This window comes from Capra hircus, chromosome 4 (assembly GCF_001704415.2).
Source record: "Capra hircus breed San Clemente chromosome 4, ASM170441v1, whole genome shotgun sequence".
Taxonomy (NCBI): Eukaryota; Metazoa; Chordata; class Mammalia; order Artiodactyla; family Bovidae; genus Capra; species Capra hircus.
This window is the reverse complement of record NC_030811.1, coordinates 8,045,789-8,067,026: the sequence shown is the minus strand read 5'-3', so window position 1 is coordinate 8,067,026 and position 21,238 is coordinate 8,045,789. Positions and strand designations below refer to the sequence as shown.

At 54.3% G+C, this 21,238-nt stretch overlaps 2 protein-coding genes across 5 annotated transcripts in view; one reads left to right on the top strand and one right to left on the bottom strand.

Annotated features, from left to right (window-relative positions):
* Positions 7,734-16,775, bottom strand: ZNF467 (zinc finger protein 467). 4 transcript variants are annotated; one of them, XM_018046796.1, is made up of 5 exons: positions 16,374-16,775; positions 14,392-14,467; positions 13,463-13,579; positions 12,361-12,474; positions 7,734-9,616 (listed from the first exon to the last, which is right to left on the bottom strand). In XM_018046796.1, the coding sequence occupies exons 2-5, from the start codon at positions 14,423-14,425 to the stop codon at positions 8,109-8,111; spliced, it is 1,773 nt and encodes a 590-aa protein (XP_017902285.1). In that variant the 5' UTR covers positions 14,426-14,467; positions 16,374-16,775; the 3' UTR covers positions 7,734-8,108. The 4 variants fall into 4 exon arrangements, with proteins under 4 accessions (XP_017902285.1, XP_017902287.1, XP_017902286.1 ...); XM_018046798.1 differs by lacking the exon at positions 12,361-12,474; XM_018046797.1 differs by lacking the exon at positions 14,392-14,467.
* The window catches only part of SSPO (SCO-spondin), a 56,460-nt gene continuing 49,796 nt past the window's right edge, over positions 14,575-21,238 (top strand). The window contains 7 exon segments of the mRNA XM_018047477.1: positions 14,575-14,638; positions 16,124-16,194; positions 16,324-16,480; positions 19,696-19,960; positions 20,349-20,431; positions 20,554-20,733; positions 20,964-21,208. Coding sequence (XP_017902966.1) covers positions 14,575-14,638; positions 16,124-16,194; positions 16,324-16,480; positions 19,696-19,960; positions 20,349-20,431; positions 20,554-20,733; positions 20,964-21,208 — 1,065 coding nt within the window.

The window sequence follows — 21,238 nt, the reverse complement described above, 5'->3', positions numbered from 1 at the left end:
CCTTCAGTGTGTGGGGCTTGGTTCCAGGAGCCCCAGGAAACAGAGTGTCTTTGGTGAAGGAGTCCCTAGCGCAGACTTGGCTTTTAAGTTCCCCTCTGTCTGTGCAGCAAGCAGGCCACTGTCAGGCGGTTCTCAGATCCCGGGCTGGGATATGGGCTGCGCTGGGTGGTGTCACTAAAGCCCGTGTGATACAGGCTCTTGTCCCAGTGACAAGTCGATTCTAGCGGACAGCCACCCTTCTAAACAGACCTTCATATCCCCACCTCGGGGTGACTCCATAATTCACCATCACTTCTGGAAAGGGGACATTTTGTAACTGATACATGAGCTTGCTTTCAGTTGCTTCCTGCTTTTTTGCAGGGCTTTGCCCTCGAAAGTGGTTTGCTGCCTTGGGCAGAAGCCCCTTCTCCTCTCCCAGGAGACAGACACCCATTATTATGGGGGGTGAAGGTGACTATGGCACCAAGAGCCTGGTCCAAGCAGGTGAGGTCTCAGGGAGTCACCGCCCCCCCTTGCAGAGAACCCTCCTGACCCTCCACATGTACTTCGTCGCTCTTCACCTTCATCCCATGGTCCTTCGTGTAAAAGTCCCCTGCATGCTGATCACCAGACCCATCCACTGAGCGCCCTGAAGACCGGGAACATGAGGGACCTCTCTGCAAGGAGACCGAGTCTGGTGCTGAAAAATACAGGCTCTAGGGGAATGAAGGGCTTCCCTCGTAGCTCAGTTGGTAAAGTGTCTGCTTGCAACACAGAAGACCCAGGTTCCATCCCTGGGATGGGAAGATCTTCTGGAGAAGGAAATGGTAACCCACTCCAATATTCTTGCCTGGAAAATCCCATGAACAGAGGAGCCTGGCAGGTTGCAGTCCATGGAGTCACAAGAGTCAGACATGACTTAGCAGCTAAATCACACACACACACACACACACACACACACACACACACACACACGGAAATGAAAGTCAAAACCCCACTGAGAGGCCACTGCATACTTGTTAGAATGGCAAAAAACAGCCAGTGTTGGCTAGGAACGATTGGAGCCCTTATACACTGTTGATGGGAACATAAAATTTGCTTTTTTATAAAGCTTTTTTAAAAATGTGGATCATTTTAAAGTCTTTATTGAATTTGTTATTAATACAATATTACTTCTATTTTATGTTATTATCTTTTTTTTTTTTTTTTTTTGGTCCTGAAGCATGTGGGAGCTTAGCTCCCTGATCAGAGGGATTAAACCCACACCTCCTGCACTGGAAGGTGAAGACTTAACCACTGGACCACCAGTGTTAGTCATTCATTCATGTCCGTCTCTTTGCCCCCATGGACTGTAGCCCACCAAGCTCCTCTCCCATGGGACTCTCCAGGCAAGAATGCTGGAGTGGGTAGCCATTTCCTCTCCAGGGGATCTTCCTGATCCAGGGATCGAACCCTGGGTTCCCACACTGCAAGCAAATTTTTCTCTTTACCTCCTGAGCCACCTGGACCATCAGGGAAGTCACCGCAATTTTTTTTTTTTTTTTTAAAGCACAGGCTCTTGAAGCAAACCACTGCATTGCTTTCATCACATACTCTGTGTCACTTGTGCAAGTTACTTGGACTCTCTGAGCTTCTTTTACCTCATGAGAAAAACTTGACCAAGGACAAGGATGCTCACTCACAGGGTGGTGGAAAGAAAAACAGGCCAACACTTGTAAAGCCCTTGATTCACTTAGGGCTTTACTGAGTGTACTAAGTACACTTGAGAGTACTTGGCAAAGAGTAAGTATTAAACACATTCTAGTTTATAACGAGTATTTCTATTCCCAGCATCTCACAATGCTGGACACACAAGCAGGTACTCAATGCATGTTTGCTGAATGAACGAAGGAAGGAATGACCTTGTTCGAATGACCTAATTGCTCTGTACTCAGTTTCCACATCTATAAAATGGGGATAATAGTGGTAGTGATTGTGAATTTTGGCTGTATTTCATAGGAATGGTCTACTTTCAGATACTGGAGGAAACTATATTTAAAGCACAGCAGGTTGGCTCCTTCGCTGACCAAAGTGGGAAGGCAACAAGCTAGGAATGGTGGCTGCCTCTTCACTGGTGTGGATGCTTGAAGGAGCCTGCTAAGCCATAGAGATGGTCTCAAAGCCCCAGGCTGGTATGAGGAGCTGTGCTCTGTTCACCACTGTGGTCTGACTCGGGAGGGCAGCCTGGCTTTTCACCTTTCTCCACCTTCCCCAGCACAACAGTCATCAATGTCTGTGCAGCTAACTTCCACCTAAGGTCTCCCAGGTCTTGCATATTTAAAACAACGGGAAGTTTACCTTCCTCTGCAATTTTCCGGAAGAGTTTGAGTAGGATAGGTGTTAGCTCTTCTCTAAATTTTTGGTAGAATTCAGCTGTGAACCCATCTGGACCTTGGCTTTTGTTTGCTGGAAGATTTCTGATTACAGTTTCAATTTCTGTGCTTGTGATGCATCTGTTAAGATTTTCTATTTCTTCCTGGTTCAGTTTTGGAAAGTTGTACTTTTCTAAGAATTTGTCCATTTCTTCCACGTTGTCCATTTTATCAGCATATAATTGCTGATAGTAGTCTCTTATGATCCCTTGTATTTCTGTGTTGTCTGTTGTGATCTCTCCATTTTCATTTCTAATTTTATTGATTTGATTTTTCTCCCTTTGTTTCTTGATGAGTCTGGCTAATGGTTTGTCAATTTTATTTATCCTTTCAAAGAACCAGCTTTTGGCTTTGTTGATTTTGGCTGTGGTCTCTTTTAAAGTTTCTTTTGCATTTATTTCTTCCCTAATTCTTAAGATTTCTCTCCTTCTACTAACCCTGGGGTCCTTCATTTCTTCCTTTTCTAGTTGCTTTAGGTGTAGAGTTAGGTTATTTATTTGACTTTTTTCTTGTTTCTTGAGGTATGCCTGTATTGCTATGAACTTTCCCCTTAGCACTGCTTTTACAGTGTCCCACGGGGTTTGGGTTGTTCTGTTTTCATTTTCATTCACTTCTATGCATATTTTGATTTTTTCTTTTATTTCTTCTGTGATTTGTTGGTTTTTCAGCAGCGTGTTGTTCAGCCTCCATATGTTGGAATTTTCAATAGTTTTTCTCCTGTAATTGAGATCTAATCTTACTGAATTGTGGTCAGAAAAGATGCTTGGAATGATTTCAATTTTTTTGAATTTACTAAGGCTAGATTTATGGCCCAGGATGTGATCTTTCCTGGAGAAGGTTCCATGTGCACTTGAGAAAAAGGTGAAATTCATTGTTTGGGGGTGAAATGTCCTATAGATATCAATTCGGTCTAACTGGTCTATTGTATCATTTAAAGTTTGTGTTTCCTCGTTAATTTTCTGTTCAGTTGATCTATCCATAGGTGTGAGTGGGGTATTAAAGTCTCCCACTATTATTGTGTTATTGTTAATTTCCCCTTTCATACTTCTTAGCATTTGTCTTACATATTGTGGTGCTCTTATGTTGGGTGCATATATATTTATAACTGTTATATCTTCTTCTTGGATTGATCCTTTGATCATTATGTAGTGTCCTTCTTTGTCTCTTTTCACAGCCTTTGTTGTAAAGTCCATTTTATCTGATATGAGTATTGCTACTCCTGCTTTCTTTTGGTCTCTATTTGAGTGGAATATCTTTTTCCAGCCCTTCTCTTTCAGTCTGTATGTGTCCCCTGTTTTGAGTTGGGTCTCTTGAGAGGCCACCATCACCTTAATACCAAAACCTGACAAAGATGCCACAAAAAAAGAAAACTACAGACCAATATCACTGATGAACATAGATGCAAAAATCCTTAACAAAATTCTAGCATTCAGAATCCAACAACACATTAAAAAGATCATACACCATGACCAAGTGGGCTTTATCCCAGGGATGCAAGGATTCTTCAATATCCGCAAATCAATCAATGTAATTCACCACATTAACAAACTGAAAAATAAAAGCCCTATGATTATCTCAATAGATGCAGAGAAAGCCTTTGACAAAATTCATCATCCATTTATGATAAAAACTCTCCAGAAAGCAGGAATAGAAGGAACATACCTCAACATAATAAAAGCTATATATGACAAACCCACAGCAAACATTATCCTCAATGGTGAAAAATTGAAAGCATTTCCCCTAAAGTTAGGAACAAGACAAGGGTGCCCATGTTCACCACTACTATTCAACATAGTTTTGGAAGTTTTGGCCACAGCAATCAGAGCAGAAAAAGAAATAAAAGGAATCCAAATTGGAAAAGAAGAAGTAAAACTCTCACTGTTTGCAGATGACATGATCCTCTACATATAAAACCCTAAAGACTCCACCAGAAAATTACTAGACCTAACCAATGAATATAGTAAAGTTGTGGGATATAAAATCAACACACAGAAATTCCTTGCATTCCTATACATTAATAATGAGAAAACAGAAAGAGAAATTAGGGAAACAATTCCATTCACCATTGCAACGAAAAGAATAAAATACTTAGGAATAATTCTACCTAAAGAAACTAAAGATCTATATATAGAAAACTATAAAACACTGGTGAAAGAAATCAAAGAGGACACTAATAGATGGAGAAATATACCATGCTCATGGATCGGAAGAATCAATATAGTGAAAATGAGTATACTACCCAAAGCAATCTATAGATTCAACGCAATCACTATCAAGCTACCAATGGTATTTTTCATAGAGCTGGAATAATTTCACAATTTGTATGGAAATACAAAAAACCTTGAATAGCCAAAGCAATCTTGAGAAAGAATAATGGAACTGGAGGAATCAACCTGCCTGACTTCAGGCTCTACTACAAAACCACAGTCATCAAGACAGTATGGTACTGGCACAAAGACAGAAATATAGGTCAATGGAACAAAACAGAAAGCCCAGAGATAAATCCATGCACCTATTGACAACTTATCTTTGACAAAGGAGGCAAGAATATACAATGGAGAAAAGACAATCTCTTTAACAAGTGGTGCTGGGAAAACTGGTCAACCAGTTGTAAAAGAATGAAACTAGAACACTTTCTAACACCATACACAAAAATAAACTCAAAATGGATTAAAGATCTAAATGTAAGACCAGAAACTATAAAACTCCTAGAGGAGAACATAGGCAAAACACTCTCCGACATAAATCACAGACAGATCCTCTATGACCGACCTCCCAGAATATTGGAAATAAAATAAAAAATAAACAAATGGGGCCTAATTAAAATTAAAAGCTTCTGCACAACAAAGAAAACTCTAAGCAAGGTGAAAAGACAGCCTTCAGAATGGGAGAAAATAATAGCAAGGTGAAGCAACTGACAAACAACTAACCTCAAAAATATACAAGTAACTCCTGTAGCTCAACTCCAGAAAAATAAACGACCCAATAAAAAAACGGGCCAAAGAACTAAACAGACATTTCTCCAAAGAAGACATACAGATGGCTAACAAACACATGAAAAGATGCTCTACATCACTCATTATCAGAGAAATGCAAATCAAAACCACAATGAGGTACCATTTCACACCAGTCAGAATGGCTGCTATCCAAAAGTCTACAAGCAATAAATGCTGGAGAGGGTGTGGAAAAAAGGGAACCCTCTTACACTGTTGGTGGGAATGCAAACTAGTACAGCCACTATGGAGAACAGTGTGGAGATTCCTTAAAAAATTGCAAATAGAGCTGCCTTATGACCCAGCAATCCCACCGCCGGGCATACACACCAAGGAAACCAGGATGGAAAGAGACACGTGTACCCCAGTGTTCATCACAGCACTGTTTGTAGTAGCCAGGATATGGAAGCAACCTAGATGTCCATCAGCAGATGAATGGATAAGAAAGCTGTGGTACATATACACAATGAAGTATTACTCAGCCATTAAAAAGAATACATTTGAATCAGTTCTAATGAGGTAGATGAAACTGGAGCCTATTATACAGAGTGAAGTAAGCCAGAAAGAAAAACACCAATACAGTATACTAACGCATATATATGGAATTTAGAAAGATGGTAACGATAACCCTGTATGCAAGAAAGCAAAAGAGACACAGATGTATACAACAGTCTTTTGGACTCTGTGGGAGAGGGCGAGGGTGGGATGATTTGGGGAAATGGCATTGAAACATGTATAATATCATATAGGAAATGAATCGCCAGTCCAGGTTTGATGCATGATACAGGATGCTTGGGGCTGGTGCACTGGGATGACCCAGAGGGATGGTACGGGGAGGGAGGTGGGAGGGGGGTTCAGGATGGAGAACACGTGCATACCATGGCGAATTCATGTTGATGTATGGCAAAACCAATACAATGTTGTAAAGTTAAAAAATAATAATAAGACAACTGGAGTTACAAGACCAGGATAGGAAGGAGGTGGGAACCCTAGAAAAGGACCAGGAGGAAGAGTTAGTCACTTGCTGAGTGCGCCCATCCTCAGGGCTCCCTCTAGAGGTGTCTTCAACCTGTGAACCTCCCTTGACTTTTCCTAGATTTTCAGCGCCATTTGCAAAGCCCTCTGTGCTGGCCCTAGCCCCACAATCTTCCTGTTTCCTGTAAGCTCTGTGAGGGCAGGGGCCTGTCTGTCTTGCTTACTATTGTTGCCCATGCCTAGTGCAGGACCTGGCACAAAGTAGTTCACTTCAGTCATGTCTGACTCTTTGTGACTCTATGGACTGCAGCATGCCAGGCTTCTCTGTCCATCCCCAACTCCCAGAGCTTGCTCAAACTCACGTCCACCAAGTCGGTGATGCCATCCAACCATCTCATCCTCTAGCACAATGTTGGCACCCAGTAAATATTTGCTAGGGTTATTCTGAAACCTTTGTGCTAAGTTGCTTCTTTGTGACCCTATAGACTGTAGCCCACCAGACTCCTCTCTCCATGGGATTCTCCAGGCAAGAATACTGGAGTGGGTTGCCATTTCCTCCTACAGGGGAATCTTCCCTAGGCAAGAATCGAACCCATGTTTCATGTCTCCTGAATTGGCAGGCAGATTCTTTACCACCAGTGCTACCTTGCTGATCGTGACATTAGAATTGGAAAAGAGCCTCAGCCCTCATCAACATCAACAATCTTATCATAATGAGAAAGCAGAGACCCAGGAAAATGAAGGGCTCTGCTCCAAGTTCTAAAGAGACTGAGGAAAGGTTAAGTGTAAGACTTCTCACTCCAAGTTCAACACGTTGCCCCATCATCCTACCCCTCCAGGTCACTCAGATCTCCTGTTGGCCTCGGCTGGGGCAGCTCAGCTAGAGATGTCTGGATCAAGCCGCCATCATAAAGAGAACTTACAGGAACCTTCATCTGTCACTTACATCCTTCCCCCTGCTGCCAGGCAGAGTGGCAGGTGGGGCTGCTGTTCTGAGATCCCCTTGGGAAAGCTGCAAACCCAGGCAGAGCCCTGGAGCTCCAGAGACTTCGGTGGCACTCTGTCTCCATGGGAATGGCCAGGGGCACCCTGCTTCCTCTGTTTGTCTTCCCTATGGTTTAGCCTTCGACCCCTGGCATGAGAAATGTATACCGATGCTTCTTCCTTGTCAGATTTGAGCTAAGGTCAGGGAGCAAGAGAGCGATCCAGCAATTAGCTGTATTATATTTTGATTTGAGAAAGCCCATTATTGGCAGCTGGCTAAATTGAGCTCACCCAGATAGGATGGGAAGGAGTGTCTGTGTGTGGACTAAGGTAGAAAAGGGTGGGTGAGAAAAGTCAGGGGTTCCATCCCCAACTCATTCCACAGCCCCAGAACCTTCGGATTGTAATTTTAATGAAACTTTCAGTACACAGATCACCATTCTTTCCCTGCCCCTGTAGAGGTTCCTGACTCAGTCCTTGGTGGGGAGTGGTCCAGGAAACATCATCTTTCCCATGGGGTCTCTTAGTGGGAGATTTCCAAGGACTCAGGCCTAAACTGTTCCCATCAAGGGTTTACTCTTAGCCCTTTCTCTGACACTGTAGGTCAAAGCCAGGTATCCTTTCCAGACTTTTCCCCACCAGGATGGAGAAGAGAGGAAAATGGCCACGGGCAATCTAGGCCACGGTGCCCAGGAGATGTCCGGCATGGGTCTCTGGAACCAGGGAGCAAAAGAAGGGAAAGGCCGGGTCCGGTCTAGAACGAAGCTCAGAAGAAGAGCGCGGGTGAGGTCACGTGGGTGGGCGTGGGCCAGGCTGGGCTCGAGAGGTCAGATCCGGAGGCCGGGTGGGCGGCTCCTGCATGGATGCGCTGGTGTCGCACCAGGTGTGTCTTGCGGCTGAAGCTCTTGCCGCACTGCGGGCAGGGGAAGGGGCGGGAGCCGGTGTGCACCGCCTGGTGGCGGACCAGATTGGTCTTGGAACTGAAGCTGCGGGCGCACACGGCGCAGGCGTGGGGCCGACTGCCCGTGTGCACCGCCTGGTGGCGACCCAGGTGCGACTTGCGGCTGAAGCGGCGGCCGCACTGCGCGCAGGCGAAAGGCCTGGCGCCGCTGTGGGCTCTGGAGTGGGCCACCAGGTTGGGCCGCGAGCCGAAGCAGCGACCACACTGCGCGCAGGCGAAGGGCCGCTCGCCTGTGTGCACCCGCCGATGTCGCGCCAGGTGCTGCCCGTGGGCGAAGCTGCGCCCGCACTCGGGGCAGAGGAAGGACCGCTCGCCGGCCGGAATGCCCGGGAGCGCCGGAGTGCCTCGGGGCGCGCAGGCCAAGGGCTCGGGGGCCGCGGGGTCCACAGGGGCGCCCAGCGCGCACTCGTCGCACCCGAAAGGGCGCTCCTTGCCGCTGTGCAGGCTCTGGTGCGTGGCGAGGTTCTTCTTCCAGCCGAAGCTCAGGCCGCATTGGGAGCAGGAGAAAGGCTTGGGTCCGGGAGAGGAGGCGGTGGGGGACGGGGTAGAGGACGTGGGCGAGGCCGGCGCGTCGGGAGAGGGCGGGGTGCGGCCGGCCGCCGCGTGCACCCTCTGGTGCCGCACCAAGTGCTGCTTGTGCGTGAAACTGCGGGCGCACTGCGCGCACTGGTAGGGCCTCTCGCCCGTGTGGATGCGCTGGTGGCGGATCAGGTGCGTCTTTTTGCGAAAGCGCTTCTCGCACTCGGGGCAGGGGAAGGGCCGCTCGCCGGTGTGCGTCTTCTGGTGCGAGCCCAGGTGGATCTTCTGGCTGAAGCGCTTGCCGCATTCGGCACACGGGTAGGGCCGCTCGCCTGTGTGCGTGCGCAGGTGGCGGGTCAGGTGTGCCTTCTTGCTGAAGCGCTTGTCGCACTCGGAGCAGGGGAAGGGCCGCTCGCCGCGGTGGCTGCGTTGGTGCAGCAGCAGGTGCGCTTGCTGCGTGAAGCTGCGGCCGCAGTCGGGGCAGGCGCACGGGCCCTCGCCGCGGTGCAGCCGCTGGTGTAGCCGCAGGGTCAGCTGGTCCCGGAACCGGCGCTCGCACTCTCCGCAGCCATAGGGCTTCTCCGAGGCGGTCGGGACCCAGCCGGTCAGCGCGAGCCCACCCAGTGTTCCTGGGGCCCCTGGCTCCAGCTTATACGCGGCGGGCAGAGACCCCAGGTCAGACGAGGGAAACGGGCTGGGGCGTAGTGCCAGATGCTCGGGCCATTCCGCCTCCTCGTGGGCCTCCCGATCCTCCTCCTCCTCTACCTTCACCTTCCGAATCATCCACTCGTCCCCTGAAAGGGCAAAACAAGGCGAGTCTGTTAAACCCCACGTTTGTGGCTCAGCTGGTAAAGAATGCGCCCGTCCGCAATGCAGGACAGCTGGGTTCAATCCCTGGGTTGGGAAGATCCCCTGGAGAAGGGAAAGGCTACCCACTTCAGTATTCTAGCCTGGAGAATTCCGCGGACTGTATAGTCCATGGGGGTCGCAAAGAATGGACTGGCTGACTTTCACCTGATCCTTTTGTTTGCCAATAGAACCACCACTTCCTGAAGTCCCTAAGCCTAGCTCCTGCTCCTTCCACTGGAAAGTTCCTGGGAATGTCCAAATCGGAGGATCACCCTAAGTCCTCCTCCTGGGCTCTCCAAGCCGGGGGGTGCTTTCTCCTTGGCTTGCCTGCCTCCTTAAGGAGACCCTGCCTCTATGGTGGGCACCCCTTACCCTCACTCAGGGTTCAGTCTTCAGCTTTCACTCTGAGGGCTCAAAGGCCCATGGGAAGGTGGGGCACCCCCATCTTGCTGTCCAGCCCACTCCTTTCTGGAACCACAGTCTCCCATCTGCAGACGAGCAACTCCCCTTTGTGCCCAGTGAATCGACTGCAGCTCAGCAGGCTTATCAGCAAACCCCCCACCTTCCTGGATCTACTCTGCTGCCCTCAGCAGAAGGTATACAGCCTCCTCCTGTAGGCTGGCCTCGACACTCACCTTGTTTCTGTGTTATTCGCTCAGTTGTGTCCGACTCTTTGCAACCCCGGAGGCTGTACAGTCTGCCAGGCCCCTCTGTCCGTGGGATTCTCCAGACAAGAATACTGGACTGGGTTGCCATTCCCTTCTCCAGGGGGGTCTTCCAACTCCTTGCCAGTGACCAGAGGCCTTTGCATCCCTTCCTGTGGTTTCTCAAAGGCTGCCCCCACCTGCTCCTACTCCCTTCACTGCTAGGGCCAGGTGGGAAATCCTGGTTTAAGAAGATGATTGAGCTTATAGGATGTGGGGAACCAATGGATGGTGCCAGCCTCTGGAGACGCAGGGAGGGCCCTCTGGGGGAAGCAGGTTTGATACAGGTTCCCCTGGCGCTCTGTCCTTCTTGAGCACCGAGATGACCCAGCCAAGAGGAAGGAGTTCAGGACCCAGACTGGGAGGGTCCATTTGCGTTTTTCTCTGCCACTAAGAAGCAGTGTGACCACGGTTGAGTCACTTAATCTCTTTGAATTGAGTTTTCTTTGAGTTGAGATTGTTAGCTTGCTTAGGCGTAAGCAATGGACTGGTTCATGGTGCCTAAATGGGGTGCCATGTCATAATCTCCTGGGGAACTTTTTAAGTGCCATCTAGGGAACCCAGGCCTACGAATCTGTTCCCTTTCTTTCAAGCTCCCAAAGTGACTCTTGTTTGCGAGCCTTGGAACCAGCTGATGGGACTTCCTTCCTGTCTGGCTCTAAAAGTCTGTAATAGCCTGGGGCTTAAACTATCACAATTAGATTTCCTTCCAGTTTCTTTTACCGATCCATCCTTTTCAAACAGCTCTTTATCATACTGTGCTATCACTTTCATTTTCTTTGTGCAACTTTGCTACCAAAGACCCATCAATAGCTCCCCATTATTTAGAGTATAAAGTCTGCTCTAGCTGCATCTGAGACTCACCCCAACCCAGTCCAACTCTCTTAATACTCCCAGGCATAAACCCCTCACTTCAGGCAAGCCAGTCTCCTATAACCCCAGTTATTAATATGTCAACTTGCCTACTTCTAAGTCAGCCAAGGATGTCTTCCCATCCTCCAGCCTCATCCGAATTGAAGTCTACACCTCTCTCAACATGGTGCAAACCAACAAAAGCTCTGACAAATCCAATGTGTGAGGGTCCCATATAAACACGGTTGACTCTTCTACACTTCCTTGTGACATGGCTTTGTCGTTATTTGTTCTTTTCATTCTTTCTTCTAGCTCATATTGGTGTCAGATTTCAGTCTCTGGAGGGCAGACAGCTTGAGGATTGCCACCATGTACTGAGAGCCAACTGGAGATGAGGCACTGTGTGTACACTCTCACAAACCTTCACCCAAACCCCTGAGCAGAAGTTACTCTTCTTCCTTGTGAACAAACTGAGGCTCCTGTAGCCTATCCAAGATCAGCTATAAAAACGTGGAGCAGGATTTGAACCCAGGACCATGTCACTCTACAGCCCATCTCTTTCTGCTCCACCTGAAACAGCCTAGCCTGAGTGGGCACCAAATAAGCCCTTGTGGAATAGGTGACATCACTCAGGCAAGAGGTGATAAGGCTGGTGGTGGTGGAAGGAAGTGATGGGTAGGGTAGTGGAGAGAGAACCAACTGTTTGATCACCGTGGATATGGGGGAGATGCATCAAATACAACTGTTCTTCTGAGCACCAAGGTCAGTGGAGACTTGGGGGAGGGAGCAGGTCTGGGGACAGTGAAAAGGTTCAACACCACGTGTCTTCGTGGAAATCGGTGATTCAAGCTGTCAACAGGTATGAACATCGACTTGGGGAGAGAGAATGGGAAAGTAAGACTTCCGGAAGACGTGGAAGTGAGAGTGTATTTCTCTTCGGTGACTAGCCTCTCTGATTCCTGTTGTCTGTGGATGCAGAATTCCTGTGGGTGCTGAAGCTCTACAGCAGAAAGGTGGCAGGGCCTGATTCATCTTGGGTTGGAAGGCCCTGGAGTGGCTTTTTACACGATGCCCGCACACCCCTGTTCCCTCCGCCTGGTCCCCTGGTGGGATGGACTGCTGGGAAGACTCACCTGGGCAGGAGCCTGTGGGCTCAGGCTTTTGTGGTGCACACACCTGGCCTTCTCTGCAGGGAGCTTCAGCTTGTTCCGTGGGGGCACCTTTCTCCGGTCTGGGGGCTTCGTGCCCTGGCAGAGAACAGGCTACCTCAAGGATGCTGCAGACACCAGAGATGGAGAGAGGTCCCCCCTGGTGCCAGGAGGCAGGGGCTTCTGAAACTCTGGCCCCAGCCCCACACGGAGGAGAGGTCCCATATCAAACCTGCAGGGGCTGAATTCCCAGCTGCCCCAGGCCGTGCAGGTTGCAAGAGCCACAAGTGTGAGGGGCTTCTGAAACGTGTGTGTAAGAGAGTGGAAGCAAGAATGGTCCCTGTCTTGAGGCTTCCAAGAGGCCCTAGGAGGAGAGGTGGGGAATTTCCTAGCTACCAGATGGGCCTCAGTTTCCAGCAAATCACTGGAGAAGATGGGGATGTCAGAAGGCCAGGTCCACGCCTGCTTTAGGCTTCTTCTCCCTGTATCTGCTTAGCCACCTCTTTCAATCTTACTTTTCTGATGAGGCCAACTCTCACCCTTCTATTCAATCCTCCCGCCTGCCCCACTTGCAAAGCCTCTTCCAACCCTGGTTATAAGTGCATTTATTCCTACATTTGTTGTCTGCTAGTCCTCTGCAATGGCACGCCACTCCAGTACTCTTGCCTGGAAAATCCCATTGATGGAGGAGCCTGGTAGGCTGCGGTCCATGGGGTCTCGAAGAGTCGGACACGACTGAGCGACTTCACTTTCACTTTTCAGTTTCATGCATTGGAGAAGGAAATGACAACCCACTCCAGTGTTCTTGCCTGGAGAATCCCAGGGACAGGGGAGCCTGGTGGGCTGCCGTCTATGGGGTCGCACAGAGTTGGACACAACTGAAGCAACTTAGCAGCAGCAGCAGTAGCAGTCCTCTGCCCTCACTAGGATTAAGCTCCTAGAAGGCAGGGATCTCTTGTCTCCTTGGTCACTGAGGTATCTCTAGTATCTAGAATAGCGTGGGACACTTTGTGGGTGCTCAATAAATATTTGACGAACAAAGGAAGGAAGACTCCATCCTGAGCCAGCTTCCGTGGTCCCCACTTACCTGAGCATGTACCCAGCACTCTGTCTTCCCGGGGAGGAGACATCCGCTCCTGCGCATTGTGGGACTGTTCCCCAGGCTCACTTTGAGGGGTCATCTCCGGCTGTCCCACAGAGAGTCCTGTTACAAGCAAAAGGATGGGTACAAATCAAGCATGTCATACAGAAGAGGTGATCCAAGACGGTGGCTTTTCCCCTTCCCAGCCTAAAAGAGTTGTCCCTGGGGGTTAAGGAAAGTGAGGTCTCTAACCCTCACGGACAAAGGACAACCGGCTTCCCCAGCAGCCTGACCAAATATCAACCTTAGTAGCTGCTTTACATCAAATCAAGGACAGAGATGAATAGATTTAGAGAGAGAATAGATTTAACTATCCTGGTGTTCTGTTAGTACTAGCACAACCTCCAGCATGGACCAGGCAGGCATTCTTTGTGATGAAACCAGAAAGGATGCTGCCCTAAAGCCCCCCAGAGCCCATATCAGGGTCGCAGCCTCCTGGGGATGCTCTCTGGTCTGAATTAGGGAAGCAGCAGGCCTGGTAAGTTTTTTATACAGTTCATGAGGTTCTCATGGCGAGTATACTGGGGTGGTTTGCCATTCCCTCCTCCAGTGGATCATGTTTTGTCAGAACTCTCCATTATGACCCACCCGTCTTGGGTGGCCCTGCAGGGCATGGCTAATAGCTTCATTGTGTTATGCAAGCCCCTTTGCCACGACAAGGCAGTGATCCGTGAAGGGCCATCTCTGATGCAATGGACATGAACTTGGGCAAACTTCCGGGAGATGGTGAGGGACAGGGAGGCCTGGTATGCTGCAGTTCATGGGGTCGCAAAGAGTCAGATCCGACTGGGCGACTGAACAACAGGCATGGTATGCCCTTGAAGCCTCCTACTCCGTTGCCCCCCACCCAAGCTCCTCCAGTTCTGCCGGCTCACCCAGGGAGCTGAGGGCCTCCAAGGTCTCTCTCATGGCAACCCAGGGTGACTCCTCCTGGGGATCCGGCCACCGACCCTAAGGAGAACATACATCCTTGTTCAGATTCTCCTCTGCAGCTTCCACCTGGGCCCTGGCTCTGCCCAACCTCTTCCCATCAGCTAGCCCCAGAGGCTCCGAAGGGGATGTCCTCAGGGACGGTGAGGGAGTTGAGGGACCGTGGATTTCAGAAAGCAGACGCCTTTGAAGGTGAGAAGAAGCGCTGAAGCCATTTCTACAAGCTAAGCTCGGGGTCAGCTCTGGAAATCAGCTTTTCACCCCCACTTGCAGGTCACTGGGGTCCAGCGCCAGCCCATCAGCGCTCCCCACCACCACCCCCTCCTCCCCAGGGCCCTTGCCTGGGGGTGTCAGGAATCAACCGACTCTCTGGGGAGAGGGTGGAGGGTGGGAGACCTGCGGTGGGGAGCAGGGAACTTGTCTCCTTGGCCCTCCAGCTGTCATCGCAGGAGCTGGTGAAACAGGAGCCAGCCTGGGGTGGGGGTAGGGGGCGGGCCGGAGGTATCACTGCTTGGGGCCGCGAGTTGGGGAGGCCCTTGGAGGAGGGTCCTCCCCGGAGGCAGGAAAGAGCTCTTGACAGCATTACCCCAGAACCCGACCTCAAGACCATCGTCCCTCCCCCGTGGGGCTTTCCGAGGCCCGGACACCCGACCCTCAAAGCCCCCACGGCGGCTCCGGCTCCTGCGGCTCCCCTGCCCATCCCCCAGCAGACTCTCCTCCCCACCTCCGCCCAACCCCCGACAGCCTCCCTGGCAGCGGTCCCTGCACCCCTCCCCTCTCCCTCGCCCTCCGCCTTCCGCCCTCTCTCCCCACGGGAGCTGGCTGGCTCCCCAGCTCCGCCCCCGGCCCCGCCCCTGCCCTCAGCCCGCCGGCTCCACCCCTCCCGGCCCGGCTCGGGTCTGCGCTCCGCTGCCACCGCCCCCCTGACCCTCCGCCGGGGCAGCCTTCGCGGCGGCGATCCCCTCCCCCCCCCCTCCCCGGGGCCGGGGCCGCCTCCCCCGCCGCTCCGGGCTCTCCCTGCCTGTCCCCCGCCTCCTCACCCCTCCCGATCGCACACTCCCTCCCTTCCTTCCCCCTCCTCTTTTCCTTCCTCCCCTCCCCGGCCCTCTCCTCCCCCACCCCGGCTTCCCTTCCTTCTCCTCTCCTCTCTTCACCTCGGTTCCCTCCCCCTCCGAGGCCTCGTCTCCCTTCCCCCTCCTCCTCCCCGGCAGCCTCTCGATTCTCTTCCCTCCGGAGCCCCACTCCCCAGAACGGACCGCACCCCCTCCCCGTCCGCTCCCCGAGCCCCCCCTTCTCTAGCCGCCCCCCACCCAAACCTCGGGGTCTGCGGCTGGGCCGCTCACTCTGGCCCCTGTGCCCGGCCCTGTGCCCCCTCCCCGGCCCGGCCTCCCAGCCCACCTCCGCGTCCCCTCCCCTCCCGCTCGGTGGCCCCCTACCCCATGTTTTTGCTCCCCGCCGACTTCTCAAGTTCCCCCCCCACCCCAGTACAGGGATCCCTCCCACCTCCCCGCCCCCGTGTGGCCCCGCGCCCCGGCCCCCTCTCCTGCCGCTCCGGGCTCCCGGGCTCACCTGTCAGCGCCCTTCTCGCGCCCCTCCCGAACACCGGGTCCCCGCGCCTCCCCTTCCTTGCCTTCCCCCGGGCCCCCTCCCCTGAGCCTTCCCCCTCCTCTCCTCTAGGGCCTCCCACCCGTCCCCCACTCCGGGCCCCCACGCGGCCCCTGGTCCCCTGCGCCAGCCCAGCCCTCCGGGTCGGTCTCTCCGCTCTCCCCGGAACCCTGACCCCCCGACCCCAGCCAGGCCCTCCTCCTCCCCCGTCTCAACACCCAGCTCTCCCCCGGCCCCCTCCCCTCCTGTGCCTTCGGGGCCCCCTTTCCCAGCCGCCCCTCCCACCCCGAGCTCTCGGCGCCCGCACCCCGGGGGCTGTCACCTGCACGGCGCGGGCGGCGGCTGTGGGTGAGGCGGGAACCGGCCCCGACGCGGCCCCGACCCGGGCGCCCAGTTCTCCTGCTCCCCCTCGCGGGCTCTGCAGCTCGGGTGCGGACGGCCCCAGAGACTTGACAGACTGACAGCCCCGAAACTTCGCGGGGAGGGGGAGAGGAGAAGACGCGGAGGGAGAGGGAGCAGGGGAGCGGCGGGGGGCGGGGGATGAGGGGAGAGGGGAGGCGGGTCAGGGACCGGGTGCCCTGTGGGAGGAGGGGGTGCCCAGCGGCGTCCCGGCGGGCAGGTGAAGGTCTGGACCAACGACGGCCCGCGGTCGGTGCCGGAAAGTGGGAATGTAGGAGTGGGGAGGGAAAGGGAAGGGAAGGGAAGGGAAGGGAAGGGAAGGGAAGGGAAGGGAAGGGAAGGGGTGGGGGAGAGGGATGGGGAGGGGAGGAGGGAGGGGAGGACGGACACTCGGGCGGCGAGGGAGGGCGCTGGCAGGCGTGGAGGGAGGAGCCGGGGGAAGGTGGCGCGTGGGGCGTCGGGGGGTGGGGTGGGGGAGGAGGTGAGGAGTTGGGGGGAGAGGAGGGGGCCTGCTCGGGGGAGGGGAGCCAGAGTCTGGGCTGCGGTCTTTGAATCGCGAGGTCCCGCCAGGAGTGTGTGCGTTCGCTGCGTTCCGGCGGCCTTGGGGATCGAGTCCCCCGACTGTCGGTCGGTGGGGTCGGTCTGGGAGGCTCCGGCCCTGTCCCGCTCTCCAGCGGTTCCCGCTCGGACCCACCCGGATTCGTACCCGCTCCCCCCAACCCCACCCCACAGTCCTTCCGGCCCCGAGGCGAGCCCAAGGAGACCGGGCGCCGGCCCCGGTGCCTGCGAAGAACTTGACCTTCAGAGTGGAAATGGGGGTCAGGGCTTCCAACTAGGTCACCTGGGACAAGGCAGGGCTGGTCGGGGGGAGGAGGTTCAGGGGTGTGGCCGGAGTCGTGCGTTGTGAAGGCCTGAAGAAGCCAGGGCATCATCCAGGGGAGCCCCTGCCTCCCCTGGGGGTGGGGTGGGGTTAGTCCCCTGGGCGTGATGGGCCGGAGCCTCCTAGCCGGCTGGAGGGATGCCCTCAACCCTCAGAGGTCCCTGCCCTGGGCTGTGATGTTTCTCTGCAGCCTTGCTACTGGGACACCCCAGTCCCTGAAAGCTCCCCATATCCCATCCTTCTCCATCTAAACTGTGGGCTGGTTCTTCCAGGCCTCCCTCCCTAACCTCCTTCTCCAGTCTCCTCAGGTTCCCTAAAGCAGGGCATGGGGAGGGAGGTTGGCTCTTGGAGCAAAGAGCAGGCTTCCCTGACTGTCCCCACCCCATCACCCGGAGGGGATCCTAGGGGACAGAGAGGCATGGTGAGCCGCAGGGCCACACCAATGTTTCTTGATGTCTAGGATGAGGGAGACAGGGACAGGGGGTACCTGGAGGAGTGCAGGGTTCCTCGAGGTCAGCTGTGAAGGGCCCTTCTACCTTTCCTTCTGGATGCGCTGCTTCAGCCAGCAGGGCCGGGCCTGCTCTCTAGACTGCAGGATGGCCCTGGGAACAGAGCACACGGCTGTGTGCCTGTGCGGGGCCAGAGCACCCACGAGTGTCCTTGTAACACCTGCAGCGGAGTGTGAGCGCGTGCGTGAGGTGCCGAGGGGTGTGTCCAGGTAGACATGTGTGAGAGCTGGGGACAGCTGGGTGTCCAGGGCCTGACCTGGGACCTTTCCAGAGACCCCATCCAGGAGCTCCTGGAGAGATTCACTGTATTCCCTCTTGGCCCAGAAGAATGCCTGGCCCAGCTCTGGTTCCTGGCAGCCACCTCCTCCTCCTACCACCACACACACATATCCCCACAGGTGCAGTGACTGTGTGGGATGTTTAGAGTCAGGCACATCAGGCCTGGGGGCTGGAAGGTTATGGAATACCACGCCCAAGCCACTTTCTGGCCTGGGTGTCCTGGGAGCTGGTAACCAGTAACCAGGATGTAACCAGGATCCCCCTGGGGACTGGTAACCAGGATGTAACCAGGATTCCCCTGGAGAGAGAGCTGCTGCTGGCTTCTAAGCGGATGCTCCGATTATTCCAGATTATTCCATCCAGTTGCCTGGCCCCCAGGGCTGGGAGAGCTGTCTCCAGGGCCCCTCTGCCTCCTGCCGTCCCCCCTTCCTACCCCAAGCACTCTTCTTTGAGGCTGGCTGTCACTGCCCTGCCTGAGCTTCCTGGTTCTGGATCCCATGAATCCTAGGGGACCAGGGTGGACCCAGCCAGCCACACGTCATCACCCTCAGTAAGAAGTCAGACTGCACAGAGGGACCCCTGGCCCCAAACAATCCAACCACCCTGGAAACCCCATTCCTTCTGCTCACCGACCCTCATTTCTGGAGTGCCTGGTTTGTGGGGTTGAGGGGGGCAGAAGATACAGAAAAGGGACAGGGGAGAGGCTCACATACTCTGGACTTGAGGGCTGGAAGGCCGTGGCCTTATGACTCAACCCTGGTATGGGGTCATGGCTCCCCTTGAGAATCTAATAGAAGTTATGGAACTGTCATCAGAAAAGCATGCACACACATAATTTCAAAGTATTCATGGAACCCCTGTCCCACCCCCCATGATTTCCTGGAGGCCCTGAGGTTTTTACTAGTAAGGAAACTGAGGTCCAGAAAGAGTGTGGTTTGTCCATGTCCACAGTAGTTGGTGGTAGGGCCTGAGAGTGTGGGCTGTCAGAGGTCCAGAGTATCTGGCTGTGGCCCCTCATTACACACACACACACCCCAGGAAGGGCACTCTTTCCAGGGAGTGTGGGTTACCAGAGGCCCAGAGTGTCACACACACACACACACACACACACACACACACACACACACACACACACCAGGAAGGGCACTGTTTCCAAGGAGAGTTGGCATTGGAGGGGACCGTGCCATGTGTAGGCAGGTCCAATCTGTTTCTGGGCAGCTGGTGCTCTAGGGCACAGGGCTGAGATAAAGCCTGCCCAGACTCTCAGGCCTCGCCCTCACTGCCTCAGGCTGCCTTGGACCCTCGAGGTCAGGCTGCAGCAACCGCCACCGTGTGGGGGCCAGGGAGCCCTGGCCTGGCCTCTCTGCATCCCTGCCACAGCACGGCCTCTGCAGAGCCTCAAAGCTCCCCGACAGGTGACCAGGGGTCACCATGCTGCTTCCTGCCCTCCTCTTTGGGGCAGCATGGGCACTGGCTAATGGGTAAGGAGCCCACCTTGGGGCCTTCTCCTCCTGCCCTGAGATTAGAACCTTCTGGGGTGGCCAGACTCCCTCCTCGTCCCCCTCAGCCAGCTTAAGTCAGCCTCCTCTTCGGTAAACTCTCCCGGGGAGTGGGATTGCTGGACAGGGCCTCCCGGGCAGAGGGGAACGGTGGCTGCAGCTGTTGGTCCCCGTCTGTGGGCAGGCGGTGGTGCGAGCGGACAGAGACCGTCCTGGTGGAAGAGGAAGTCACCCCCCGTCAGGAGGACCTGGTGCCCTGTGCCAGCCTCCAGCATTACCAGCGCAGGGGCTGGCGGCTGGACCTGACCTGGAGTGGCCATGCAGGGCTCTGTGCCGTCTACAAGTGAGCAACGAGGAGCCCGCTGGTCTGGCGAGAGCACTGGGGTGACCTCCTGAGAGCGGGGGAGGACTTGGGGGTGGCCTGGAGATGCAGGCGTTTGGCAAGCAGGTCCGGGGTGGACTCAAGGGGGGCCGAGTGGGGGAACGGGGTGATGGATGAGTGGGCACATCCGTGGGCAGCACCAGGCAGGGTCAAGATGCCTGCTGCCTCTGCCTGCCCCTCAGTCCGCCTTCCTGAGATAATTTTCACTTTGGAAATTGACACCAAGAATGGAAAATTATACAATAAAGCCTCTTAGAGAGCAGGTGACCAGAGGCAATGTCCCAGGCCATTCCCAGGGATGGGGCTGAACGCTGCCATCTTGTTCCCTCCCCTTGCTCCATGGACCCAGACCCCCAGAGACCCGGCCTGCTGCCTGGAACCGGACAGTGAGGGCCTGCTGCCCAGGCTGGGGGGGCACCCATTGCACCCTAGGTAAGTGTCCAGGATCAGCTCAGATCCGGGGTTTCCTGGAGGCAGCAGGCTGCCTGGGAAGGGAAGCCAGGTCCAGGCGGAATGTCTGGGTCCGCCCCATTCTCTCTTTCTGTCCACCGCAGCCCTTGCAGAGGTCAGCCCTGAGGGCCACTGCTTTGCCACCTGGCTGTGCAACCCGGGGGCAGGCTCAGTGAACGCCTCTGCAGGAAGCCTGGAGGAGTGCTGTGCCCGACCTTGGGGACACAGCTGGCGAGATGGCCGCTCCCAGACCTGCCACCGCTGCTCCAACCACAGACGACTGGGTGGGTCCCCAGAGTTCCAGCCTGCACGAAAGGCACAGCCCCGGCCAGCACCCCCTCCCCGACAGGCACCCCGCTTAGAATTCTTGAGCTCTGGGTCCCTCTGTGGAGCCCACTGCCCTCTTTGCTCAGACAAGCCGCCTGCCACCTTTGGTCATCATTGGTAAAAGTGCACTGACCACCTCTGCCCCCCTTCCCATGCTCAGAGGTCACTGTTAGTGTATCGTCCCCAGGCAGCACGCCCTCCCCAGCCATCCTGCAGCCCCTGGCGGGGGCCGTGGCCCAGCTCTGGAGCCAGCGCCAGCGTCCCTCGGCCACCTGCGCCACCTGGTCCGGCTTCCACTATCGCACCTTCGACGGACGCCACTTCCACTTCCTGGGCCGCTGCACCTACCTGCTGGCGGGCACGGCTGATGCCACCTGGGCTGTCCACCTCCAGCCCAGGGGGCATTGTCCCCAGCCTGGGCACTGTCAGCTGGTGAGGAGGGAGATGGATCCAGACACAGAG

What these genes read in the sequence shown, in the direction of transcription:
- ZNF467 (XM_018046796.1), bottom strand. Translation starts at nt 14,425, where the DNA reads ATGAGAGAGACCTTGGAGGCCCTCAGCTCCCTGG. An exon ending in AGTGCTGGGTACATGCTCAG is followed by an intron (nt 12,475 to 13,462) that starts GTAAGTGGGGAC and finishes GTTCTCTGCCAG; the next exon opens with GGCACGAAGCCCCCAGACCG. An exon ending in GCCCACAGGCTCCTGCCCAG is followed by an intron (nt 9,617 to 12,360) that starts GTGAGTCTTCCC and finishes TTGCCCTTTCAG; the next exon opens with GGGACGAGTGGATGATTCGG.